The sequence below is a fragment of the Anomalospiza imberbis genome, chromosome 14 (genome assembly GCF_031753505.1).
Source record: "Anomalospiza imberbis isolate Cuckoo-Finch-1a 21T00152 chromosome 14, ASM3175350v1, whole genome shotgun sequence".
In the NCBI taxonomy this organism is placed as follows: domain Eukaryota; kingdom Metazoa; phylum Chordata; class Aves; order Passeriformes; family Viduidae; genus Anomalospiza; species Anomalospiza imberbis.
The window spans coordinates 18,093,668-18,120,577 of NC_089694.1; the positions used below are offsets into that span (position 1 = coordinate 18,093,668).

The 26,910-nt window shown below is 44.5% G+C and overlaps 1 protein-coding gene across 3 annotated transcripts; it reads right to left on the minus strand.

Moving 5' to 3' along the window:
- Window positions 1–1,859: 1,859 nt before the first annotated feature.
- Window positions 1,860–12,867, minus strand: LOC137482702 (serine/threonine-protein kinase PAK 3-like). 3 transcript variants are annotated; one of them, XM_068205221.1, is made up of 12 exons: window positions 12,612–12,867; window positions 11,684–11,733; window positions 10,695–10,802; window positions 10,106–10,259; window positions 9,126–9,189; window positions 8,314–8,362; window positions 7,328–7,440; window positions 6,333–6,450; window positions 4,966–5,065; window positions 4,660–4,856; window positions 3,145–3,256; window positions 1,860–2,025 (listed from the first exon to the last, which is right to left on the minus strand). In XM_068205221.1, exons 1-12 carry the CDS (start codon window positions 12,712–12,714, stop codon window positions 1,982–1,984), a joined length of 1,212 nt encoding a protein of 403 aa, XP_068061322.1. In that variant the 5' UTR covers window positions 12,715–12,867; the 3' UTR covers window positions 1,860–1,981. The 3 variants fall into 3 exon arrangements, with proteins under 3 accessions (XP_068061322.1, XP_068061321.1, XP_068061323.1); XM_068205220.1 differs by having other exon boundaries at window positions 3,145–3,282; XM_068205222.1 differs by lacking the exon at window positions 3,145–3,256.
- Between the last annotated feature and the right edge of the window lie 14,043 nt (window positions 12,868–26,910).

The following is a 26,910-nucleotide window of genomic DNA, read 5'->3' on the forward strand; positions in this document are numbered from 1 at the left end:
CCCCACGATTTGGCTGAGGAAGCTCCTGAGCCCACTGAGGGCACAAAGCCACCTCAGCCCCAAGCTGCAGGGGAGTCCCTTGGCTCTTTCTCTGCAGCCGCACAGCCCTGGCCCCCAGTCCCAGCACCACCACCCTGTTCCAGCCTCTGTACTGGGTTGTCCCCAGCACCAGTGAGACACAGGGAGTGTGAGCGGCAGTTTTTGGGCATGGACAGCCTGGGAAAGTGGGAAGTGAGGGTGGGGAGCACAGACATGAGACTTTCAGGCCTTGAGCATTGTGCCAGCTCCAGACAATCCCCCGGTTTGTCCCCATGGCACGGGGACAGGCACTGCTGGCCAGTGCTGCCCTGAGGGATTGGCAGTGCTGGGAGGCTCAGCAGGATCTGGACCTCTGCATTGATTACTTTGGGGAACTATTTGGTTTTCCCATCAGGAGGAGCTGATCCAGCCTGGGAACACAGCTGGCTCTGCTGGCTTACAGATGCTTCTGCCTTCCCAGGTGAAGCCAGGCAAGGGAGGCTGACAGGGGCTTGTGCTGCTGCCTGCTCCCAACATTGGTAGTTATATTTGGTAACTTTTTAACAATTAATATCAATATGTGGGAAAACATCTTGGGGTTGGTTTTTTGGGAGGGGAGAAGGGCTGCATTTATGTACACACTCGAGCCACCTCAGAAATGAAAACAGGTGGAAATGGGTGTAAAATGTTTCATTGCAACCTTTTGTAACTTTTCAATACGAAGTGAGCTAAATAAAATTTTACAAAAAAAATCCATTTCAGCGATTTCTGCGCCGGCGGCGGCCGCGAGAGGGCGCTCGGTGTCCACGCGCACAGGTGTGAGCACGGCCAGGTACCGACACCTGAGCGCGGCCGGTGCAACACGCCCGGGTAAAAACGGCCTTTAATTTATAGAGGGTGCCACACGTTATCCTCTACACGCTCTTATAGCCTCTGTACGTTTTGTAACAGTTACAGAAGCGCCTCTGAGTGTAGCTAAAAATATTATATATTTTTATATATGAATTTTTTATATTTATATATTAAAATGTTTTATATTTCTAATATATAAAAGTATTATATATTATATATACGCACACTGTGTATACATACACTACATATACTCACCCCATATATATATATATGTAGATACAGATACACATTTATATATATATAAGGAGCATTATATAAGGAACTACAATGCAGGAGAGTTATGGGATGGGGTGTAAATAGGGGACAACATAAGGTACAAGGTAAAGGTATGTCCACAGCTCTGTAACACACTATCTATACATATAATTATAATTATATTAAAACATTCTACATATCGCACTATAATAATAATAATATATATTCTATAAATATTTATACATAGAATAATTATCCAGTATATTATGTGTCTATGTACATTTGCACACCCCCCATTTAGCAATCTATGTTATATACATATCTTTCTCTGTAATCTCTATATATTATATATTTTTTTGTGTCCACATGTTCTGCCAGGTGGAGGGAGGACAGGGAATTTTCCAAACACCCCACAGTCCCAGATGACTGTGTGTATCCAACAGGATGTTTTGGCTGCCCCATTCTTCACCCGTTTTTGTCTGGAAATGCAATTGCACTTTCTTCCTCATCCAGAAGTGCCACAAGTGGGCAAAACCCAGCCCATGGGCATTCCAGAGGCAGCGTGGTCTGGAGCTGATGTATGAAGGAGACCCTTCCCCATTTCCAAACCCTACCAAAACCCCCATAATTGTGACTTTCCATCTTTAAAAAGCAACCAATAATTCAGAAGTGAATGTAACCAATAATTCAGAAGTGAATGTAGCCAATAATTCAGAAATGAATGTAACCGTTGGGTGAGAAGGGAGCAAATCTCCCAAAGGAGTGAAAATTTTATTCCTTCTTTTCCTCTAGGTTGGCACTGCTGGCTTGAAGTGCTTCCGTGGCCTGACAGATTTTCCTGGCTATAAGGATGATGTCAGGCAGGACAGAGAGACTCACAGCTGTTTGTAAAAATGGATGCTGCCCAAAGGGAAAACAAAGAAAGAAAGGAACTGTTACTTTCCAAACCCAGTTTCTCACAAGAGGAAGCATGATTCCTCTGCTTACCAGAAATACACATAAATAGGACTGAGGGGACCATCTCCACCTCAGTCTTAATATTCATGACCTTGCTGTCAGAGGCAAACATGGCCCAGTAATCCCATTAATCAATTTATCAAGGTGTCTTCAGCTTGCTGGGATTTTGGCCTTACCAGCACTCTGGGAATGCCACTTGCTGCCTCAGGGCTTTTTTCATTTCAGGAAACTCAAAGGACTCACTTAGGTTCCTTTTTTCTAAAGGTAGGGGCTGCTTTAGTTGTCAGAAAAGATGAGTGCAAGCTGTTCCACAGAGAACTCCAGCACTTCCAAGAAATGTTGGTCCCATGAGGATTTAGGCCTGTACTGTTCTGGAGAACACTGACGTGCAGGTTTTCAGCACCAAGACAAGAACAGCCAAATCTCCCAGACTGCTGGGCTGGGACTGGGTTCCTTTTCCACCAACACACTATCTATACATGTAATTATAATTATTTTGGGCCTCTGTACCTGGCACCATTCTACTGCAGTTCTCTTGCAACCAGCTAAAACTGAATTCACTCCCAAAATACAACACAGAAATGGTTAGAGGGTAGATGGAACACTCTTCCTCTGAGAAAAGGCCAAGACAACTGGGATTGTTCAGCCTGGAGAAGAGAAGGCCCCAGGGAGACCTTATTGTAGCCTTTCAAACTTCAAGGGGACCCATTTTTAGTAGGGCCTGTTGTAAAGGGACAAAGGACAATAGAGGAGAGATTCAGGTCTAAGGAAGAAATTGTTTGTGCTAGGGGTGGTGAAACACTGGCACAGGTTGCCCAGAGGGGTGTTGGATGCCCCATCCCTGAAAACATCCAAAGTCAGGTCGGACAGAGCTCTGAGCAACCTGATCAAGTTGAAGATGTCCCCACTCACGGCAGAGAGGTTGGACCAGACGGACTTCAAAGGTCCCTTCCAGGCCAAATTCTTCTATGATTCTACTTTGCAAAGCACCCAGACCGGGGATTAACAGGAGAGGAGGGCACCTGGTAAGGGGACTTCCCCCTGCAGCCTCTGGACCTTTACCTGCAGCAGCTCCCTGGCCGTCCAGCGGACGCTGGGGTCGGTGTCCAGGCAGGAGCGCAGGAAGGCGTGGAACAGAACTGATATCTTGCTGGGCATCTTCAGAGGGGGGTACCTGTTCTGGGCGATCAGGCGCTGAGCCTGGGGACACAGGAAGCACGGGACAGCCACTGACCATCCCTGGGCTGACAGCTCCACTGCAGGCCCCTCCTGGCTTTCTGAGAGCTCCTGGTGCTTCTCAAGGGACTCAAGGGTGGTGCCCTGAGTTTTAAAAGTGTTAAGTTTCCTTTATAGTTCTTTTGAAAGTTTTAAGTTATTTTAAAAGTTTTTTTATGCCTTCTGATGTTTACCTATTTCTACTGGAGTTATCAAGCACTGTTCATGTAAATAATATTTGTTTTGCATTCTTCTTTGTGGGAGGAGAGAATTGATAGACTGTTGGTTTGACCAGTGTGGTTGGAGAAGTAGCAATTTCATCCTCCACTCCACTGTCACTTTTGGAATTCTATATATTGTGTAGTCAGAAATAAAATTGGCTCTTTTTCTCTTTTGAACTTACCAAACTTCTGTATACTCATTTAGTGTCCAATAGCAACACAAGGGAGCTTCTCAGCATTTGAGGGTAAGGAGGCAGGGAACTGTCAGCCTCCAGAGCAGTGATGATAATGACCCTGGGTGTAGCTCAGCTGGTCAGAGCATGGCACAGGTAACATCAATCCCCAGATGGGCCATTCACTCAGGAGCTGGACTTGGTCATCCCTCACAGCTCAGAATATTTTGGGATCCGGAAATAATTCTCTTCATTTGTGTTTGCTGTCTTATACAAGGCAAAAGCAATCCAAAAGTGGTCTTCCAAGAAAAGTCAGGGAACTTTTTCAAAAAGAGAGGAAGACTGAAATCTCCAGAACTGTTGTCTTCCTCAGGAATTAACTGTGCAGCATTTAACCTGGTTTCAGGTAACAGTAATGAGATTTTATCCTCTTATACATTCCTCCACTATTCCTTCATTGTTTCGTATGAGAACTCATCAATTAATTTTAAAGAATTAGGATCTAAAACTGAAAACTTCAAAATATGTTTACTACAAGTAGCTCTGCTAAAACATACTTTTAGAAAAATTTTTGGGTAATACATAATTATGGCATCACCAGAACCAGTGACCCTCCCTGAAAGGCACTGGTCAGAATTTGAAAAGACTTCTGGGCCTGCAGATACACTTGTAATACTTTTCATAATAATTTCCCAATTGAAGAAACTCACTGCTGTCATTCCCAGCTCCAGCTGAGGGAGAGATCAAACACAGCAGGAGGAACTCAAGCAGTGCTGGAGGCCAAAAAGGCACATTTTTGCACTGGCACAGGTCACTTCTCCTCTGATGAGATGTTCTGCAGGGACATTTCTAGAAGTGGGCCTTGGTAGAACTATTTCAGGCTGATTTGAGTGGGATTTTGGTTCATGGGAGACAAAACATGGCACTGATAGGCAAGACAGTGGTAAATGACAGTGCTTGCACCTTACCTGGACAGGGTTTTCTTTAAAGTACAGAGGTTCCCCCTCCAGCATTTCAATGGCCACGATCCCAAGGGCCCAGATGTCCACTTGGGTGTCATATTCCTTTCTTTTCAGGATTTCTGGTGCTACCCAGTAAGGAGAGCCAAGCACTGTGCACTGTGTGCTCCGCTCCGGGGTCAGCTGAGCACACAGTCCAAAATCAGCTGAGGAGGAAAACAAAAATACTGTCCAAACCAGCTTGAACCATGACACCAAGCACAAGACTCTATGTCTGAGAACACGGGGATGCTGTGCCTGACCAAGAATACCTACTCAGTTTCACAGTTCCGTCCATCCCAAGAAGAATATTGTCACTTTTGACATCTCTATGGATCACATTCTTTGAATGAAGGAAATCCAGGGCTTTGAGGCACTGAGACAAAACCCATGAGAGTAAAAGTTAATTAACATAATTTCATCACTCAAGAAAAGGAAATGGCTCTAAAAGACTGAATTTCTAGGTGAAAGACCAATTTTTGACATAGACTGTCCATTCCTAACCCAGGCAGAATGGCTGCAATGGTTCTGCTCTCTCCATCCAGGTGACAAAGGAAGGTTTGTCAAAAAGGAAAACATCTCTCCCTCCATTACGAAGTGGATCACTTGTGTGGGAGGCTGCATGACAGAGGTTTTCTGTTGGCCTCAACAGCAGAGTTGGGAGTAGCACATTAGTCATTTTTCAGAAGCAAACACCATTTGGGGTGCAACGCTCTCCTTTTAAGCTGAGAGCTGTGAGAAATGAGGCTCTATTTTAATTTGCCCTTAGTTTAAAATTCTGCCATGAGCATGTTTGCTTTTATGGGCCAAGAATGCAGTGCAGACATGCTCCAGTTTAATGAGGCAAAGTTTAGAATGTTAAATAAATTAAAAAAGAGACTATGACAAAAGTGTATAACAGAGTATAAGAAATACAGTTGTATTGGTAGGAGGCCCACTTAGATGCCCTTTGTCTTAGGTTGATACACATCTTGCAAATGTACATTTAGATGAGAAAACAATGAGTAACAAATATTGAGAGCAAAGGTGTAAAGTGGACAGGTTCTCTGCTGCATGGCATTGCATTACAAGAATACTCAGACCCGGGATGGTTATTACAAGTAGTAAAAACAGTTCACAACACCTCACAAAAATGGAATTTTTTCCTAGTCAAATCTGACAAAAGGAAATTCTGTTAAGGGAGAAGAGCCATAGGGAATAGAGGTGTGGATCTAGGTACACTTTGTGATTTTGTGGCACGGCTTCTTGGGGTTTCTTTAAGTCCATTTCTTACAAAATGTGTCTTTGTGAGTGACTCCATCTTGTCCAAGACTTTGCCTGTTCTCCACTGCCTGTGGTTCTGTTGGCAGTGTACTATTGCGTTTGTATTTTTAATTTTCCTTGTAAAGAACTGTTATTCCTATTCCCATATCTTTACCAGAGAGCCTCTTAATTTCAAAATTATAATAATTCAGAGAGAGGGGGTTTACATTTTCCATTTCAAGAGAAGCTCCTGCCTTCCTTAATAGACACCTGTCTTTTCAAACCAAAACACCCTTTTATTTTACATTTCATAACAGCAGCACTGAAACAAAGCTCTGAACACAAAGTCACTCCTGTCCCACCCTCTCCAAGCCATTGGAAGCACAAGCAGGGTGCCTCACCTCCCTGCTGATAGCAGCTATCATTCTTTCCTCCATAAAGACTCGGACAAGAACGCTGGTTAAAGTGCCTCCATCCACATATTCCATCACGAGCCACAGGTCTTCATTCACCAGGTAGCTGAGAGAAGAAAACAAAGGCATGGAGGTGAATGTGCACAGCTAAATTACCTTGTGGAAAAGACTGCAGGGGAGTTTCAGTTCAGGGATCTGAAAACAAGTTTCCAGATCACTTGTAAATGGAGGCAGAATGAAATGGAGAGACATTCCTTGTAGGCTACAGAGAATTTGGAACCTGTGCAGTCTAAATGAGAAAGGCAAATCCATGAAAAAGGAGATGCCTTAGATGGCAAACAAGAATAATGCAGTTTAGTAACAGCAGAGATCAATCTGGAACCAGGACACTTGCCATCAACCGAGTCATTATCTTAATGTATCACTTCCACCAATCACTCCAGGAACCAGGCAACACAACTCTCGAGTTACCCGTGGGAGGAGGCTCTGCACCACTGAGGACAGATGTTGGCCAACCATTTGGAAAACACTGCATAAAATACAGTCAGAAACAGGAAAAACTGTGTAAAAGCTGGCAAATTATGTGGTTCTGCAAATGAGAATTTAGTGTTCCTGGCTCCCACAGCAATGGAAAATGGTGGGAACAGCCCAAGGGAGATAATTTCTATGATGGTTTATCAGCACTTATCATTAAGGCATAGAAAATATGATCAACCTAAAAAAACTAAACCCCCAAAACAACACAGAGGTAATGAACTGACAGGCTGTTGTTTTAGTAAGACAGGGCACATCCAGGTTTTTGAAAAGAGGTTTCCAACTACGAACACCAGAAAAGATTAATGGAGACCCAAGGCCATCTCCTCCCATCCACTGGAGATGAACAGAGAATTAAGAAAGAACGCCATGTTCTGCCAGTGCCCAAAGGGGATTTTTAACCTTTGTCTTGCTGTTAACATTCCCATGCTAACACCAGAACCACTCACCTGTCTATATAATTGACAATATTGGGATGCCTGTTTTCCTTCATGACCTGAATCTCGTTGACAACGAGTTCCTTTCTGCTCCGTTTGCAGAGAGGCATCTTCTTTAGGGCCACCTGAAATGAAATTGGAGACTATGGACTCCAGAAGCTCTGCTACAGGAGAGCACAATGACCAAGGAGAGAGTGTTTTTGGAATGATGGGGCTGGGCTGTGCCAACTGCCCTGTGACTGTGTGATCAGACTTCAGGGCTCAGGAAGTGACAGGACAACAGCTGATTTCTCCACTTGCTTTGGTGCCACTTACAGGACACTTGCCAGAGACATTTTGCCTTCTAAACTCTGCAAAAAATTTCCCTAAACTATCACCCACAGATCTCTGACAACACCCCGCACCCACATTCTTCCCTGATGGCCTCAGTTTATCACCTCTGTTATTATTCACACAGGTTTTACAAGCAGGATTTTGTGACTGTGAAAATAAATCAAAACAGCTGGGAATCCTTCAGCAATTCTGTGGGGTTTGGCCATTATTTCAGCAACTGCTCCTGGTCTTGGTTGCATAAAAAAGCAAACACATGAGTACATGATGGAAAAAATCCCACCCTAAAAGATCATAGCAGTTACGCACACAAAAAAAAAATTACAATCCCACAATGTTTGTCACTTCTTGATCTTTGATTTTGCTACTCCATGAGCAATCTGAACTCCACAGTTCAGATTTGCAATTATTTTCTGGGTTTCTAAAGAAATAACACATTCTCTGGTATTTTAAGCCTTAATTATGTCCTTCTCTGAAAGATACCACTGCTCCTCTTGCATTCTTTCTGGAACTGAGTAGGAACAAAGTCTGCAGGCTGCCAGTGCTCTGTGCTTGAGGAACAGCCTGCCCAGGACAGCTCTACTGGCCACCCAAAGCCCCAGCAGAGCTCACAGCAGAGGGGAAAGCCCTGAAGAGCTGCACAATGTGCTGGGGGTGCTGACACTCACCACATCTCCTGTGGCTGGGTCCATGGCTTTGTAAACAGTCCCGAAACCCCTGGAAAAAAAAGAGCAGTGAAGAAAGGAGAAGCAATTCAGGTGCTGGGAGTGAAAGCCAGCCCAGACAGGAGACCTCTGCTGCATGAAGTGTTTTAAAACACCTTGGTTCATCTATTCTTCAAACAGCAGCACAGCAGCCCTCTGTCATGCAGGGTGTCCAAGGGAAAACTGAGAAGAAAACTGAAGAAAAAGAGCTGGAGCACAGATCTTCAAAACCTAAGAGCAGGGGGAGTGTGTGCCTACAAAAACTGAGAAATATGTAATTTTTTTTCCATTTTGCCTTGTTATGTTGGGTTTTTTCCTTCCTTTTGTGTCTGTGTGTGTATTTGTTTCCAGGGAATGTATGCTGCAGACTACACAGGGTGGGATTTTGTATGACAGTGTCAGAGCTTATTATTTCACCTCTGGTTTCAATTGCTAAACTACATGGTTATATTCTGAATTACCGAGTATTTTTTAAGCAAAATATTTGAAATAAATGTTATTGAGAAATTTTATCTGACAGCTGTGGGGTGGTAAGGCAAAATGGTTTGAGGGCTGGGAGATTTTTCAGGTCCTGATCCTTGTTGCAGGCGAGGCACTGCCAGTGTTGAGTTTTCTTTGACAACATCTTTTGACCAAAATTATTAATTCTGACCTGTACTGAGATGGGAGGATCTAAACCCACATCATGTTTGGAGCTTGCCTGGATTCACACTTGCTATTACAGCAGCAAAATGCCCAGCCCGTGGCTTTGCAGGAGTAACTGGGATTGGACTTACCCTTGGCCAATGTGAACAAATTCAGTGTATTTGGTCTTAGGGTTCCCCTCATTCACAATGCCCCCTGAAAGAAATGAAATGCAGGATGCTCACTTCAAACAGACACCACCCTCCAGCAGATTGAAAATGCAGCCCCACTGTCTGGCTGTGAGCCCTCTGTGGGCAACAACAGCAACAGAGGCAGCTCCAAAGCACAGATGGCTCTGCAGATTTTCTGATTTTCTACAGTGCTTTGAAGAGTTACCTTGACAGGAAACAAAGCACCAGGAGAAATATCCAGAGGAGACAGAAATCAGGAAAGACCAGGTACCAAAGCAAGATTTTGTTTTCTACAAACATTTAGGAGCATTAAAACAATGCAGCCTTTATTTTCCTGGGAATAAACCCTTTGTGTGATTCAACAAAAGGTTTAATATTTGTGAAGATTAAATACACTTTGGGTTCTGGGATTAATTTTTAAGAAACAGTGCAAAGTGTTTCCAGGAGAGAAGGGGACCTTCCCAACTTTCAGCAGTTTGCCAACAGATTGTCTTTATGATTTTAAAGAATAGCATCTCATGTTATAATCAGTAATGATGGGGCTATAGGATCCAGGACCCTCATCATGGGTTGCCAGGCTAAATTCTGATGATAACCTTGCCTGTGCCATTTGAAGGACCACACTGCTTGTCTCCAATCTAATAGATTGCTATGAAGTACTTTTTCTCAGGGGACTAAAGAGAATTTAGGAACCCAAATATCCTGCTTGATTTGGCCATCAGCACTCAGGAGCTCAGTAGCTCATTCAGTAGGTCAAAGCACCTTCTGCTGAATCAGAAACCATCCCTGCTTTTGCCTTCAGCACAGATGGAAGCACAGAGAAACTGAACCCAGTCTGAGCTGCCCTCAGGAGTGCCCAGAGAGAATTCCTGCTTCCTCTGTCCCTTTGGTGCAGCTGAAGTCGGGACACACACATCAGACACGAGGCACACCACACATACTCAGCTGCTCCAGCACTTCCTCTGTCACCTGGCACTTCTTCTGCAGCCAGGCCCTGGGTTTGTCCAGAGCGCCCGTGCTTCTGCTGAGGGTGTCAGACACGAGAAACGCCTCATCCTCTGCTTCTTCAGCTCCCAGCAGAGAGCTCGTGTGAATCTGTGATGAGAAATGAATGTCAGGAAGGGAGCTTGCAGGGATCTCCTGAGCTTGTATTCCAAATGCAAACCCTTGGGAAGAAGCCTGTCAGCCACATCTAGTGCTCTTAATCTGTTTTTTGCTGTCCACGTCACAAACTGAATGAACGAAAACAAAACAAGTTCATGGCCAGTTTCATGTTCAGTTTTCATGGATTTTCTCAAATAATCTGTGCAGAGGGACAGGTACATCCAGGAAACAGTTTCTCCTGTATCCTGCAAGAGAAACTGCTGACTAAAAGGGAACTTCAAAACCAATTCTCCAGGTGCCAGTGGCTGGGGTGAAGCACAATGTCCTGGCAGGACTCCAGCCCTCAGCACCTCCAGCTGTGAATGGCAGCTGCTGTCTGACCAGAAACTCTGAATTGCACCAATGGTAACCAAAGCTGGCACTTACTGCTTCTGCTGAGGCAACAGCTGCAGGTTCCTTGTCCCCCTCCTTCTCATTATCCTCTTGTCCAGGAAGGGAAGGAGCCAGCTGAGGTCCTGGTGGCAGTGTTGTGGCCTGAGGACAGACAGTAACAGGAGTGAGAATCTCCCTTCTGCCACTTGGGAGGTTTGATAGTTACACACAGCTTTCAGCTGCTTTGACATCAGAAACTGATCTAGACATGCACGTGGCCCTAGAGCCTCAGTTCTCTGTTGCATTTGTCACAGTACAATTTAAATATCTATAAATTATGGCGGGGTTGAAACAGCCCCAGCTGCTGCTCTGCAGGGGCAGAGCATTACATCAAATTGCCCCAAATCTGCTGTTTCCCAACTGCTTTAAAGCTGTCACAAAGGCCACTTAGAGAACTGAAGCAAACCAAAGGCACCATTCTATACTTCACATCTCACTGGTGCTCTATTTAAAATGTTTAATATTAACCCTAATAAATTTGGCCAATATTAATGTCAATGTCATGCCCCTCTCTAGGATTGCTATTGCAACCCAACATTTATAAGTGTGGATTGTTATTTAAAACTTTCTTTCAATGGCTCCAGTGAGTTACATTACCAATTTTAACCTTATTTATGCTCAGCTATATATCCAGCTGATAAATCATGAAGATAAATTCAGAAGATAAATCATGAACTTGATAGAAAGGGAATTCTAAGTTGTTAAAACTAAATTAAAATGAGGCAATTATACAGTATTGAAAATTGCTGTGAATTAGATATTCCACCATGGCTAAACCCACAATCTTCTCCCTGTAACTTTCATTTGTTTAAAAACTTTGAACAGAAATTGAGGAAACAGCCAGGGATCCCACTGCTGCTGCTGCAAAACCAGACATGGACATTTTTTCAGGCTGGCACACTGTTGGAGCAGGCAAAGCTCACTCACAGCTTGCTCCACAGTTCTTAAACTCTAGGAACGTCAAAGGTTCCTTTCCCACTCACCAAAGGATGGGCTGCTGTGTAGCCACCTCGGGATAACTGGGCGATCAGATCTGCAGTGCGCAAGAGAAGATGAACCAGATGCTGTTAGAAAACTGCCTCGTGTAGGGCATCCCCCATGGAACAAGTCAGCCCAAATAAGAGAGCACTTTTATTTCATAACATCCCTCTAGGAGCAACAGTTCTTTTCCACAGTGAGCAACAGAATAGGACAAAATACCAGAATTTTTTTCTACATTTTTCTAATTTTTGTGCTGTTTCACCAGTAAATAAATAGAAACTCAGTCAAGAAAATGTAATTTGCTCTTTAATAGTCAATGATTCTGCTCTGCCCAAGAGCTAAAGAAGTTTTCCTTTTTTTCCCCTATTATTAAATTGCATATGTTGATTCTTTTTAGCTTGCTCAAAATACTTCCCTAGAAAAGCTTTCCCAAAATCCCCTTAGCAGAGTGAATTCTATTCTGACGCTGCACAGGAACAGCTCCTGGCTTCAGGAGCACACACTGTTGGGAAGTAACATTTCCTCATGAGGGTCATCTCTATTTTAGCACAGGTTGTTAGTCAAATCCTTTAATTATGGGAAAAAAAGATGTTTTCCCTCCGTTCTGAAGATAATTTCACAATTTTTAGAAGCACTTCTGACAAGCTCTTCCAGTCTTTGGAAGTTGGCTGAAGCAGCAAAGTGAGGGAATTACAGACTCCCCAGACTGCTGTGCGTGGGGAATGGAATCCCACGGGGCTCCCCACACTCCAAATGCTGTCCCCATTGAGACACCCCTTTTAGCAGAAGCTGTTGACAGGAGCTCTACCAAACCAGTGGCATCTCACTGGCATTTCTGATCCAAAATCAGCTCAGTTCCTAAGGAAGAGCAGAAAGAACACGGTGATCCCAAAGCCAGATATGCTGCACCTAGGGAAAAACCCTACTTACTCCCCAGATGAGCTGTCACCAGCCAGGGTTTTTCTGGATAAAAATACATTGCAGATGTGGCAGACAGAAAATCACACGCTGCGGCAGCGATCTGCCAGATCATTTCTGCAGACCTGCGCTAGAACTTGCAGAGCAGCATAGCCCAAAAGCCAGATAAAACCCTGGCTGGTTTGCAGGCAGCCCACTGAGAACTCCTGGAGGAGAAGGATCCTGCTGGAATGCCAGCAGGAGGAGGCTCTGAGGAGGTCTGGATTGCAGGAACGGCAGTGTCCTGTTGGCACTGCGGGGACTTGCCAACCTTTCAGCGATACCCCAAGGGGCCCCTGACATCACAGTGGCAGCAGCTGTAGGTTCACACTCTGTGGAACGGTTCCAGGCTGCTTCTTGAGCAGCTGGATGCTCACTTTTGCTCCTTCTGGAGCCTGATATCCCTTTAAGGCAGTGAGATGTCATCCTTCCTCCTGATGCAAAGCTTCTGCATGGAACTCACCTGGAAATCAACTCTGAACTTCCAGGGAAGTAAGGATTTAAGGCTAAACTCGTTTTCCTGGTGGTTCTTTGATTCCATTACAAAACTCCTTTCTATTGGTAGACAAAACAGTGCCTTCAGGAGATTTACACTGGACTTTTGATGCTCAGGAATAAAAACACCTTGCTGAAATGGTCTCTGCTGTCTGATTAGAGGGTAAACCCACCCTGATGGATTTAATTTTCAGCACACCAGGGAACACTGTGGGGAAAGACTCTGCCTCTCACAATCCTACACCGAGGTGCTAAGGACTCTCCTGGTCAAGCTCCTGAAGCTCTGCTGTCAATGTACAGAAAACAGAGCTTGGAAGACTCCTGATGCCCCTACAAAAACATATTCCTTTAGATGTGAGGGAACCCTGCAGGAGCAGCTCCCTTCAATCCTTCTCCTCTCCAATTTCTGTGTGCACAGAAGATGTGCTCAGGCTCTGAATAGCTTTTCTCTCTGCAACAATGGAATATCAGGGCCCTTTCAGAGCATAATTTCATCCGTTTCTCTCCCTTCCACCCTCTCATGAATTACTAATTTGAAATGACTTACTATCTATTCTCTATTCCCCTTCGGCTTTGCATATTTTAATTATGCCTCTTCCTCATTTTCCCAGAACAGACTTAAATAACCCAAATTACCCCATCAGTAACTGTCTTTGATACTTCAGTTATTGCAGCTAATTTGCCACTTTTGCCAAACATGCTATTTTGAGGGTTTTTTCCTAACACCAAATGATCACACACTCTGTTCCACTAGCTTTTACCTGCAAACCAAAGTGATCTGCTGCATGAAATGCCATCTCCATCAAAATTTGCTTTTTCATAAATTATTATTGCTGCTAAATCACTTTCTGGAAGATTTTAGTGACATTTTGCAGCCTTATCTTGGACTGCCAATGGCAGGTGAGGACAGTGGGGCTGTTGGAGAAATCCTGCTTGTCTCTGCTCAGCCTGAGGATTGCTCCAGTTCAAAACAGAACAATAAATGTCCTTTGCAAAGGGATTTTTCTGCAAAACACTGAGGCTTTTGTCAGCATACAATGTTTGCCAAGAGAGGAGCATTCACACAGCTATTTCTGCAGTGAGAGGGCATCTTTAGCCAAGACAATAAATAACCACTGGTCCCAGAGAGCTGCTGCCCACAGGCTCAGGAGTGGCTGCAGCCATGTGCTTGTGCAGCACAAGACCCCAGGTAAATCAGAAAACCCCTAAAAAGAAAACAAGCTCACACTCATAGTTAATAATGCAGATATTGGATCTGTCATATTATTTTAGGAGGCAAAGAAAATGTGACCTTGGCATTTTTTATTAAGCTTTTCCTCTGTCACTTTGAAGCAAACTTTTGAAGGGTGAAATTCCATTTATTTTTGGAAAATACAGAACCTAGGGGCAGGAGACAGGCAGAGAAGGAGGGGCTGCAGGAGCAGACTGTGCCCCTGGAGCTGTGACAAAGGCAGACTGCCAAGCACTGGGCACAGTCTCAGTGCCTGTCTCATCAGGGTCCTTGTGTTTTCCCAGTTTGGAAGGAAGCTCCCTGCAATCCCATCCTTCTCTGCTCCAAGCAGGGCCCAGCCCCAACCCACTGAGTGTCCTTGGCAAGAGCAGGAGTAAGGAATGGCATCTGAGCACAAGGCATCAAGCAAAACCAAACTGTGCAGACAAGAAATGCCAGCAATGAACATGGAGCAGGATTCTGAGCTGTCCCAGGGCTCTTTTACACTTTAGAATAAAATGTGCTACTGAGATCACCAAAACCAAGAGAGCAAAGCCCAGAAGTGCCGTGTGTTTCTGAGGAGTGGGGAGCACCGCCTGGGGATTAACCACAGAAACCACCAGAACTGCTCCAGGCCTGGGTTTCACTTTCCACCTGCCGAGGCAGGGAGATTTATCCAGCTTCAAGCACGAAAGAGCACGTCATGTTTGCAGCGTGCTCTGCTTCAACAGTGATCTTCTGGTCCCTGGCAGTTTCCCTTCTCCACGAGCATCTATCTGTTGGGAAATAGGTTTGAAAAAAAAGTTACTTAAATAACTAGCACTCAGGAACGATTCCTTTTCCCAGAATTTGATTTGGTGTTATGTGAAGAGCTCTTTCTGCGCATGTTATCAAGAAATTTGCTCCTTTGGGCTTTCCCATTAGCAGAGTGATCTGTATGGGGTGGCTTTACTTTACCCTGCTTGTGCAGCTGTCCAGGGTTTACTTTTACCATCACACATCCCGCTGATCCTCCCGGGACAGCTTCACCGCAAGAGATCACCCACCTCAGCTCTGATTCCCCCGAGCGCCAGCTCAGGAGCTCCCCTCACGCTGCACACCCTGCTGCGGGCACAACTCCCAGTGCCCATCCCTACACGCGGAGAAGGGGAGCCCCCAGCTCAGGAGCTGCCCTCACGCTGCACACCCTGCTGCGGACACAACTCCCAGTGCCCATCCCTACACGCGGAGAAGGGGAGCCCCCAGCTCAGGAGCTCCCCTCACGCTGCACACCCTGCTGCGGGCACAACTCCCAGTGCCCATCCCTACACGCGGAGAAGGGGAGCCCCCAGCTCAGGAGCTCCCCTCACGCTGCACACCCTGCTGCGGGCACAACTCCCAGTGCCCATCCCTACACGCGGAGAAGGGGAGCCCCCAGCTCAGGAGCTGCCCTCACGCTGCACACCCTGCTGCGGGCACAACTCCCAGTGCCCATCCCTACACGCGGAGAAGGGGAGCCCCCAGACGCCCCAGAGCCCGTCCCGCTGCCTGCAGGGAGAGCCCCCAAAGGCGGAGCCCCCGCTGTCCCCACTGCCCTCACGGAGCGGGGCCCGGAGCTGCCGCTCCCGAGTCACCCCCGCAGCCCTCCCCTGCCACCACAGGGGCTCACCGCCTCCGCTGCCTCCCCTCACGGCCCCCGCAGCCGGGCCCGCGGCGGCCGCACGGCCCCATCACTGCCGGGGCCCCTTCACCTGCTGCCGCGCTGTCGCTGCTGGGGGCGTCGCGCAGCTGCATCCCGGCGAGGCGGAGGATGCCGGAGCTGCCCGCCTCCGCCGGGGCTGAGAAGGCGAGGGCGAGGCGCGCGGGACGCTGGGCCCCGCCGCTCCGGGGCCGGCCCTCCGCGGCTGGCCCCCGCCCGGCCGCCATCTTGGCACGGCCCCCGCCGGCGCCGCAGTGGCCACGGGGCGTGGCCTCGGCCCTCCCTCGGCCGCTCCCGCCAATCGGCGGCGGGGGCGGAGGTATGTGGGCGGGGCTCGGCGGGGCGGGGGCGGGGCTATGAGCAGCTGGCCGCCAGGGGGCGCTGCCGGGCCGGGAGGGAGGATCCTGAGACGGGGAATAACAAACTGGGAATGGGGAAACTGGGAATGGGGGAACTGGGAAACAAACTGGGAATGGGGGAACTGGGAATGGGGGAACTGGGAAACAAACTGGGAATGGGGGAACTGGGAATGGGGAAACAAACTGGGAATGGGGGAACTAACTGGGAATGGAGGAACTGGGAATGGGGGAACAAACTGGGAATGGGGGAACAAACTGGGAATGGGGGAACTAACTGGGAATGGGGGAACTGGGAATGGGGGAACAAACTGGGAATGGGGGAACAAACTGGGAATGGGGGAACTGGGAATGGGGGAACAAACTGGGAATGGGGGAACTGGGAAACAAACTGGGAATGGGGAAACAAACTGGGAATGGGGGAACTGGGAATGGGGGAACAAACTGGGAATGGGGGAACAAACTGGGAATGGGGGAACTAACTGGGAATGGGGGAACTGGGAATGGGGGAACAAACTGGGAATGGGGGAACAAACTGGGAATGGGGGAACTGGGAATGGGGGAACTGGGAAACAAACTGGGAACGGGGAAACAAACTGGGAATGGGGGAACTGGGAATGGGGGAACAAACTGGGAATGGGGGAACTAACTGGGAATGGGGGAACAAACTGGGAATGGGGGAACAAACTGGGAATGGGGGAACTGGGAAACAAACTGGGAACGGGGAAACAAACTGGAAATGGGGGAACTGGGAATGGGGGAACAAACTGGGAATGGGGGAACAAACTGGGAATGGGGGAACAAACTGGGAATGGGGGAACTGGGAATGGGGGAACAAACTGGGAATGGGGGAACAAACTGGGAATGGGGGAACTGGGAATGGGGGAACTGGGAATGGGGGAACTAACTGGGAATGGGGGAACTAACTGGGAATGGGGGAACAAACTGGGAATGGGGGAACAAACTGGGAATGGGGGAACAAACTGGGAATGGGGGAACTGGGAATGGGGGAACTGGGAATGGGGAAACTGGGAATGGGGGAACAAACTGGGAATGGGGGAACTGGGAATGGGGGAACTGGGAATGGGGGAACAAACTGGGAATGGGGGAACTGGGAATGGGGGAACTGGGAATGGGGGAACAAACTGGGAATGGGGGAACTGGGAATGGGGGAACTGGGAATGGGGGAACAAACTGGGAATGGGGGAACAAACTGGGAATGGGGGAACTGGGAATGGGGGAACAAACTGGGAATGGGAGAACAAACTGGGAATGGGGGAACTGGGAATGGGGGAGCAAACTGGGAATGGGGGAACAAACTGGGAATGGGGGAACTGGGAATGGGGGAACAAACTGGGAATGGGGAAACAAACTGGGAATGGGGAGAGTGGGAATGGGGGGAGACTGGGATAGGGAGGATACTGGGAAAAGGGGGGATACTGGGATTAAGGGAGACTGGGAATGACGAGAGACTGGGATAAGGGGAGACTGGGAATGGAGGGAGACTGGGACCAGGGAGAGACTGGGACTGGGGGAAAGTGGAAATGGGGGGAGACTGGAATAGGGGGGAGAGTGGGATGGGGAAGAGATGGGGATTGGGGGAGACTGGGATAGGGAGGAGACATGGGTCACTCCTCGGGCCCAAAGGTCACCTGCACCAGAGCATCAGTTGTCTGGAAAAGAGGAAAAATCCCAAGCGACGTATCTTCATGGCAGAACAAAGGGAATAGAGCCTGGAAGAGCAGTTTTGTTCTCTTCTGTTTTCTCAGGAAGACAATTTCCAGGTGACGCTGCGCTGTTAATGGGACGTATTCACGTTTAACAGTAAATCATGGGCTCCTGGTGGTGGAGTAGCACTAAGGAGCTGTCCTGCTCCCAGCGAGGAGCTGGGAGCGCTCCTGTGGTTCCCTTCATCAGTTAAAGGCACAAACATCCCCTCTGTGTGCAAAATGCAGAGTACCACGGAGGTCGTGGGATTTCTGGCACTTGAGCGATTGTGGTGTAGGGTGGAGATCCTCCGTACCCTCAGGTACAAATGTGTGCGTGCAGATACTGAACATTTCCTGGCACGTATTCCCACAGCTACCCTGGCTTGGTCGCCAAGAAGAAAACATTTACTTGCAGTTGAATCGTGTAGTTTTGGGTCCATTTCACTGAAAGTGAACGGTCATATTTATATTTTGTAATTACATATTTTAAAACTGTGATATGAGGTTCTTTATTTTTTGCTATTATTTAAAACAAAACAGAAACTACTGAGGAAAACAGAATTACAGAATCATTAAGGTTGGAAAAGACCTCTAGGATCACCAACCATCAGCACTGTCTCCATGCTCATCACTAAACCATGTCCTCAGCTGCCACAAAAACCATATCCAAAAATCATATCCACACGGTTTTTGAACACTTCCAGGGATGGAGACTTCACCACCTTCCTGGAAGCCCGTTCCAAGGCATGACAGCCCTTTCCATGGAGAAGTGTGTGAGAGGATCCTGCTAAGTTTAAAGACAGAGAAAGGAAATAATTCCAAAATTATTCTTATTATTCAAATAATTATTCTTATTATTCAAAACTCTTTTTCGTTTTGATAGGAACATTAGATTGCATGAATGGTTCCTATGAATGCACCTTTCCTATCCCAGCGATTGCAGCTTGATTTTTTCCCTCGCTGCCGTTGGTTGTGAGAGTACAAGGGTTTAATGCAATCCTAACTTGCCACCTCGTGGCATTTCTGTGAATTAGCACAGCTCAGTTTCTGGGAGTCAGGTTAGGATTTATGTTCATCTCCTAAGGAGAGGGTTCCTGTTTGCCCATTCACCCTCCCAGCCAGGGAAAACCAGCTGGGGGCTGTCCTGCAGCCTGGAGTGGCAGAGAGGTCACAGATGGTTGAGCCAGGTGCTGTGTGGCTGCTGAAATTGTGGTGGACCAGAGGAAACGTGACACATGCCAAAAGATAAGACAGGGATACCAGACACAACAGCATCTATTCATTTTTAATTCATTATTTTCACAATTGTATTGAATATTCCTTTGCTCTTAGAGCAACGCCTATGTTTTCATGCTGGGAAATGTTGGATTGCTATATCTTTATAGGTAGCAGGAACATGAAATTGCAGGGAGGAAAAACCCCATAGGATCCCCTACAGTTTTCCTTGTTCCTGCTTAGCATAAAAGTGCAAATTTAAATCTTCTTTGCAAATATGTGTAGCTCAACAGAACTTTGCTTTCTTGGTAATATTCCAATTGCTGTTATCGAGATGGAGGGGGCTTCTGCTCTGTTTATTTTTCTTAGTAACAATTAGAACTGTGCTGCTTTCTTTCAGCTGTTTATGAACATGTTTGGGTTTGGTTTTCTTTGTGAGACAATAGGCCAGGGTGAGTTTCTGAACATTTTTTTTTCACTTGAATATAGAGATTGAATTTTTGTCAGATAATCTTTCACTAGCACAGAAAGTTAAGAGCTTGTAGAGCTTCCAGAGGGAATGATTGTTTAGAACAGCTTATTTCCTGTGGGCTGGCCTAAATTCTGATTTATCAGTGCTGAAAGTAATCTGGATCTTCATTCTTTTATTTCTCATCTTCCTCCTCTCCTCTTTCCTTCCCAAAACAAAGCACTGACCCTCACAAGCTTTGTTCCAAGAGATGAACACATTCAAACACAATATTAATACCAGTGAGAAGGAAATAATGAATTGTCTGTGTTTGCCTGGCTGCTGGGGTGAAGACTGCCGTGTAAATAAGTTGACCCAGCAGAACTCCAGTCAGACTGCTGGAAGCAGTGCACCAGTCCCTGTTGGACTCACTGCCCTCCAGATGAGACCTGGGGCACAGTAATTACACAGCACATCACTGACTGCCTTTTCTCCTGCTGCTAATTGGTACTTCTTGGTTAGCTGAATACTTAATAGAGAAGAACATCGTGTTGTATTGTATTTTTTTTTTTTTTTAATAATTTTTATTCTTTTCCATTTTGGAAAAGAAAGAGCTGGCTGCTGCCGGTGAGTCCTTTTTCTTATTTAGTATTGAATGAATTTAAATGCAATTGTTAAGAATTGATAATTGATAAATTTATAAATTAATTGATAGATTGATTGATAATTAATAATTGCTAAATCAGAATTTAGGCCCCTCCACAGGAAAGAAGCTGTTCTAAACAATAATTTGATTTATATTCCAGTCTTATGCTGCAGAAATAATATCGGGTTTGTTCTTTTTAAGGTTTAGGGGAGAATTCCAGGGTTTTCCTGGCTATCAGAGAATTACAGAATCATAGAATATCCTGAGTTGGAAGGGACCCACAAGGAGCATCGATGTCCAACTCCTGGCTGGCCTTAGAGTTTTCCTGTAACCACAGAATGGGACCACAAGAGGTCAACAGCGACCTGTAATGGCTAATACCCCTTCTTTGTCTATATGAAATACATTATAATAAAAACACCTAAACAGACTAGATTTTCTAGTTATTTTAGAGAAGTTCTTCTATTGTTTATAGAAATAATTATAAGATTGGTAACAATCTCTTTTTCTAAAGGCATTTGAAGGGTGATGATCTAGCACTCATTAATTAATGTTTGCCTTTATACAGAAAGGAAGTTATCAAAAACTACATAAATTACCTAGAATTGTATGTTTTCCAGAGATCATGAGTGGTTTTGTTCATATAATAGTAAAATAGGCCTACATTCACTGTGTGAAATTTGTCACCATGGCCATTAATTGTAAATTTATTTCTATATCTATAGACATTAAAAAAATATATTTCACTGAGATGTTAAAGTGGCACATTGACTTCCTTCTTAAAACTTGAATATGTCATGTAGGGCTAAGACTCACCAGCTGATCACCAGCTTGTATTGTAGCTGTTTGTGTTGATAGAAAGGAAGCATTTACACATCCCCAGCATTTATTGGCACCTAAACCTCAGTCTGTGCAGCTGGAAACTGCATTTTTTACTCACATCCCCCTTTTTTATCCTTCTGTCTCGTAATGGCTTTCTCCTTTATCAATCAGATGAAGACCTCAGAATTAGCTGTTCTCCAGGGTGAAAAAGCTAAATGAGGGTAACACCCCAATGGTTTGGGAAGGGACACAAAAGCTCATCCAGTTCCACCTTCCACTATCTCCATCCAGCTCCATCCAACCCAGTCTTGGACAATTCCAGGGATGGGGCAGCCACAGCTTCTCTGGAAAATGTTATAATAGCAAATACAAAAAAAAAAAAAAAAAAAAAGTTTTGCAATACTTTCCACCTGAAAGACACAAGTATGATATAATAATGATAATGATTAACTGATGTAAAAGGAATTGTTGTTGCAGATTTGCTCCTTTTGCATCCACAGGTAATTCAGCAAGTTCCCCTTAAGTTTTGAAAAGGAAAACATTTTCATGTACATGCTTTCAGAAGCTTTAAAAACAGGGGATGCCTTGAATAGAGAGAGTTCAATTAAAGGAAGTAATTTCAGAATATAATTGATAATTTTTAAGTAAATGTGGCCTTGTAACAGAATGCAGATGGCAAACCCACTCTGCAGCCGACCCCGGGCTGTGATGGAGAAACAAGCAGGAGGTGCAATACATTCTATTAATTATTTTCACTGCTACAGTTGTTTGCTATACAATACAGGTCAACAGGGGTTAGCATGAAGCTTCTCCTAATATATTAGTAAATAAATTTGAACAGATTTTAATTTGCTAATGGAAAGGTCTGAGCCAGTTGCAAATAAGAGTGGAGCCACTTTGTCTTGCTCATTGCTATGCAACATGGCTGCTGCCAGCCATTCATACAAAATGTTACATTTCCATAAAGCACAATGTAATTTGTCACAGAGAAAAGGGGGGGAAAACCCACAAAAAATAACAACAACAACAATAAAACTCCCAACTCTGTAAACTATATTAAAGATAAATGTGTACCATGCAGCAATCATCCTTATGGAGCCCATAGAATGTTGAACACCTGCCCCTGCAGGCGTGCCCAAGCATCCAGCATGGAATCTTTGTGATACTTACATGTTTCAGGGAGAAATAAAATTAAGAGATGCTATTTCCAAGGGGTGTAAACAAGAGTGAGCCTTGTCCCATGTCTCCTAATGATTTCTCACCCCTGTCCCAAGTCACACAGCTTCCAGTGCTGCGCATCCACACAGAAGTAACACAGCATGGGATGCGTCAACTGCTTGTTTCTCACTCTCTTTCTGCTCACAACAATCCCTCAGATGGGTTTTTTCCTTTGTAAATATTTATAAACATTTTACAGATGCAGGAACAGAGGCATCCATGTCTGTGTCTTGCCCGGATCTAGAGTGGAATTGGGAAGAGAGGCTGTCTCCAAGCCCTGTAGCACTGCGAGCTGCTCCTGCCTCCTTTTCTACGTGGCTTAGCACAGGACTGCTGCAAGCAGAGACCACGAGCACCTTTAGGCAATGGCAGCTGATCCCAGGTACAGCCAGTGCACTGCTGGCAGGGGTTTTAGCCCAGCAATGCCAGCCCATGGCTTCCTTTTGCTGATTGTGCACCCGTCTTCAGGCTCAACATTCCTTAGATTAGACCATGAAGATTCCCTCATGTGCATCAAGAATTTAATTTAGCATCTTGCCCAATTCACTCTTTCCATGATAAACAATAAATATAAATGCTGGGATGATTAGAAAAACTGCTGTCACTGATGTATTCTTCAAACAGGCTTCTTCTGGGGAGAAGGGGAGTGTTGGAACCCTGGCTGCTGAGAATTTTAAACGTTCTGTGCTGGCAGGCACTGACCCCCAAGAGAACACTGCATTTGACTTGAGGCCATGGAGAAGGCTTCCAAAATTGAAAGACAGAACTAGGATTATGGATGTGTAGTTTGAATAGAAGTGTGTGATATCACACGATGGAAAACTTAGAGTTTAAGGGTTTAGAATGTAGCAATATATATAAGGCAAGATGGAGGTTTTAGAGAAGAGGCTGGTCCTTTTTCTTCACGTTCTTCTTCATGGTTTGGGTGGTTTTGTGTAACTGGACAGAAAAACCCTCATTGAGGACTTCGGGTGATTAGTTATTAGGTTAAAAGTAAAAATAATTTAGGTGTCATTCCTTAATTGGACAATTTAGCCTTAAAATACCTTGTAGAGAAAGATGGTTAGCCATTTTGTAGCTTGTTAGTAGAATGCTGTAGAACTCACGACTTCTAAGACTGTAATATAGATAAGAAATGACAAACATTTGGGCCTGAAACACCGTCTCTAGCGCTTTCTAGGAAAAGAAAAGAAGATTAAAAAACGCCTAGGGAAGGGTTGATGCAAAGAAGCATTTGAGGGTTCATGCACGGAGCGTTCACAAGTTGAAATGTCTGTCCTTAAACTGTATTTGCCTTACCTGCACACAGAATGTTTCCCACCATCAACCCATCTCTAGGTTTAAAATCTCTCTTGGTTTTCAGTCCTGCTTTCCTGTGGGGTGGGATTCTGTGCTGGGGTTTGGTTTTAATGACCTCCTGGTTTTAAATATTCTACCTGTTTGTGTGGCTCAGATGCAGGAGGTGACAGGAAAGGCTGTTAATGTTTAAACCTTTGTGAGTTTCACCTCTTCTTCTCTCTTTTGTGATGAAAGAAGTGGCACTCCATTTTAAAACGGACACAAATTAAGAAGCATCTAAGGATTAGTCCCTTAATTACAATAATCCTTAAAGGATTATTCAGAGATTGGCCCTTACTAAAGTTTTAAACTTAGCCATGCATTTTAAATCAGTAGCAGACTGATCTGTGGCCCAGCAACAAAAGAGAGGGTTCAGCCTTGAGCATGTTTGCATAAATATATTTAGGTTGAGAAAATAGTCCACAGTACTGCTGCTGCAGGTCCTGTGTGTTACTGCTCAGCTGCTTGCCCAGTGAGTCTCACTTGAATTTTACCACTCACAGTGAATTTTACCACTTTTCAGTGACTCGGTGTCCTGTTGCTGCAGAGAAGCAACCAGAAAGGGGAGCTCCCTGACTGGTGTGAGTTTTCAGGTAAATTCCTGTCTACCATCCCTCAGCCTTGAGGAGCAGTGAGAGCAGTGGGTGAAATCCTCGGGTTTTTTCTGGTCATGTGGATTCCTACATCCAGAGGTTACAGCTGCTTCTTTCTGTGAACCAAAAGTTAAAATATCTTGAACACCTTCTAAATGGCAGTGATAATTTCACTGGCTGTCCCTGTAATAAACATTTACAGAACTTTCATAAACAACGTACTTGATTATTTAAGATTCCAGATGCTCAACTCACTATGAATATTTTCATATTTTGACCTGATATCGTAAACAACTCTAATTTAACTGTTTCAGGAAGGGGAGAAGGTAAATGATCTGCTACTTTTTTCCTAAATTGTTGTGTAACCCTCAGGCTTCACCTTGGCTCCTTCCAGAAGCAGCCAGAACTACTGCCAGGTGGCTGAGAGGATAAGCCAAATGAAGAATGTTGATACAAAATTCCACCCATTTTATCCCAATGAAGGAATAAAAAAAATTAATAGCAGAGAATTTCCCTGCACTCATTTCCACCCAGAAATGTCTTTGCCTCCAAAAAAAAAATTATGCTGTGCCTTTGTAGCTGCTGAATACAGATTCTGATATTATGGAGCAGCTTAACCTGGGGGCTGTGTATCTCCAATTTTAATAAGTTCACTGTACTGGAGCAGTTTGTATTGCAGAGGATTTCCTATTTCCATTTCTCTGCAGCATTTATGGGCAAGCCAGTGCAGAGAAAGTCACCTTAAAGTTCCTCAAGTGTCATTGTCATGACTCAGCTCAATGAAACCATGCTGTGAAAATTAAACACCAACAGGTGTTGAGGGGAGAAAAATTAATTTCAAAACTATAAGAAGTATTATAAATTATGGTGTTAAAAATTATCCTGAGAGCTATATCTCCCATGGAACAAATCATTTTATGATCAGAAGTTTTTAATCACTGGGCTCATTAAATTAAACAAGAGCGCCTGCTCTTGTTCTGTTCCAATCTTGATTTGTTCCCTTCTGCTTTGGTTTTCTCCTTTGAAAGCTCACATGAAGATGTTAGAAGCCAAAGATAGCAATAAAAATTAAAACACACAAAATCTACACAGCCAGAAGAATTTAGGTTTTTAACTGTGCTAATATTTTATTGCATCTTAGACAGTGGCTGAATATTTTGAGAACAGAAACAGTTCATTTGAATATGTTCTAATGGCAAATGTGACATGCTGAAAACTTTTTCCTGCATTATTCCACAATAAATACTGACTGGAAATAAAGCGATAAATGTATTTATCACTATTGTGATAAATTTTTGTGAATTAATTTTTGTGACTATATCAGAATTTACTCATTTTTTTGGCTAGTACACAGCATAATAAAGGATTTTTTGCAGGGTGATAAAGGAATTACCTTTATTTATATTGCCCAAATCCTAAGAATGAAAGTTGTTGCTTTGGTAATAAGCTTAAAGAAAGTTCTTTTGAAAATTAGTTACACATGTCAGCTCCTTATTTAGGATAAGATTCCAGTCATTGATACTTGAGATTAAGGAAGAATAATCCACACATCCACCAGGAAATCTGCATTCTAAGGAGCATTTCCCGAACATGCTGCAGGAATTTGGAGGAAATCTGTGGGAAAGGCAACAAGTTCTCAAAAGCAAAACTAATTTTAAATGTCTATGAAAGCAAAACAATGCAATTCCAGTGGCTTTTAATACATTTTTGTATGTATGTAAAAAATTAGTTGCATTTATATTTTCCTTATATAATTGAAGAAAAATACAATCTTGAGGCAACCTCGCATTGTTTTCAAAATCAGATCATGATAATGTGTCTTACTGTGGAAATGCTCTTTTTTTCTAAAACCAACACACAGATATTCAAATCAAGTTAAAATATATTTTCTATGATTATTGCTTGGAAAAAAAATTACTTGGAACACTTTTTTTTTTTTCTTTTTTGTTTACATGTTTACCTAAAACATGTTACTTCATTTTAAGGAAAATATATTGGGGGGGAACAGTATTTAAAACAATTTAAATTAGCAATTTTTTGTTTTTTGTTTTTTTTTTTAATCAAGCCTTTTTATATCAGAGGTGTTTTTGCTCTAAAAATATATTTATAGTTATAATTTTGAGAGCTTTACTTCACCACCCACTTGTTAACAGCAGGTTTTGGGTCTGTCTGTCCATCCATTTTCTGCAGAAAGGTTTCCGGAAGCAGAGCAGAGCCAGCAGCGCTCTGGGAGCTCATCCCTCAATGAACAGTGTGGAAGGGCAGCAGTGATTTTAGGATTGCCCAGCCCTCTGCAACAGTATGGAAGAATATTGGTAACTGCATGTGCAGCTGATTTTCCCCACCCATCTCCTCCTGGATTAAATGGAGATTTGCATTTAAGGCTTATTTATGAGCTGTAAATCATCTGTTTCTGTGCACAGGTTGCAATAATTAGTGGAACAAGGAGTTCCAATAGAGGTAGAAAGTCTACTGACATTCCCAGTGTGAAAGGCGGGAAATACTGGGTGTCTGTAAAAGATGGAAATGATGGCCGGGCTCTTG

Bases quoted from the DNA above. Each gene is read 5' to 3' on its own strand.
- LOC137482702 (XM_068205220.1), bottom strand. From the start codon at position 12,714: ATGATCTGGCAGATCGCTGCCGCAGCGTGTGATTTTCTGTCTGCCACA. The intron at 9,190-10,105 runs GTATGTGTGGTG...CATTTCTTTCAG, and splicing joins GGAAGTGCTGGAGCAGCTGA to GGGGCATTGTGAATGAGGGG. The intron at 8,363-9,125 runs GTAAGTCCAATC...TTTTTTTTCCAG, and splicing joins TTTGTTCACATTGGCCAAGG to GGGTTTCGGGACTGTTTACA.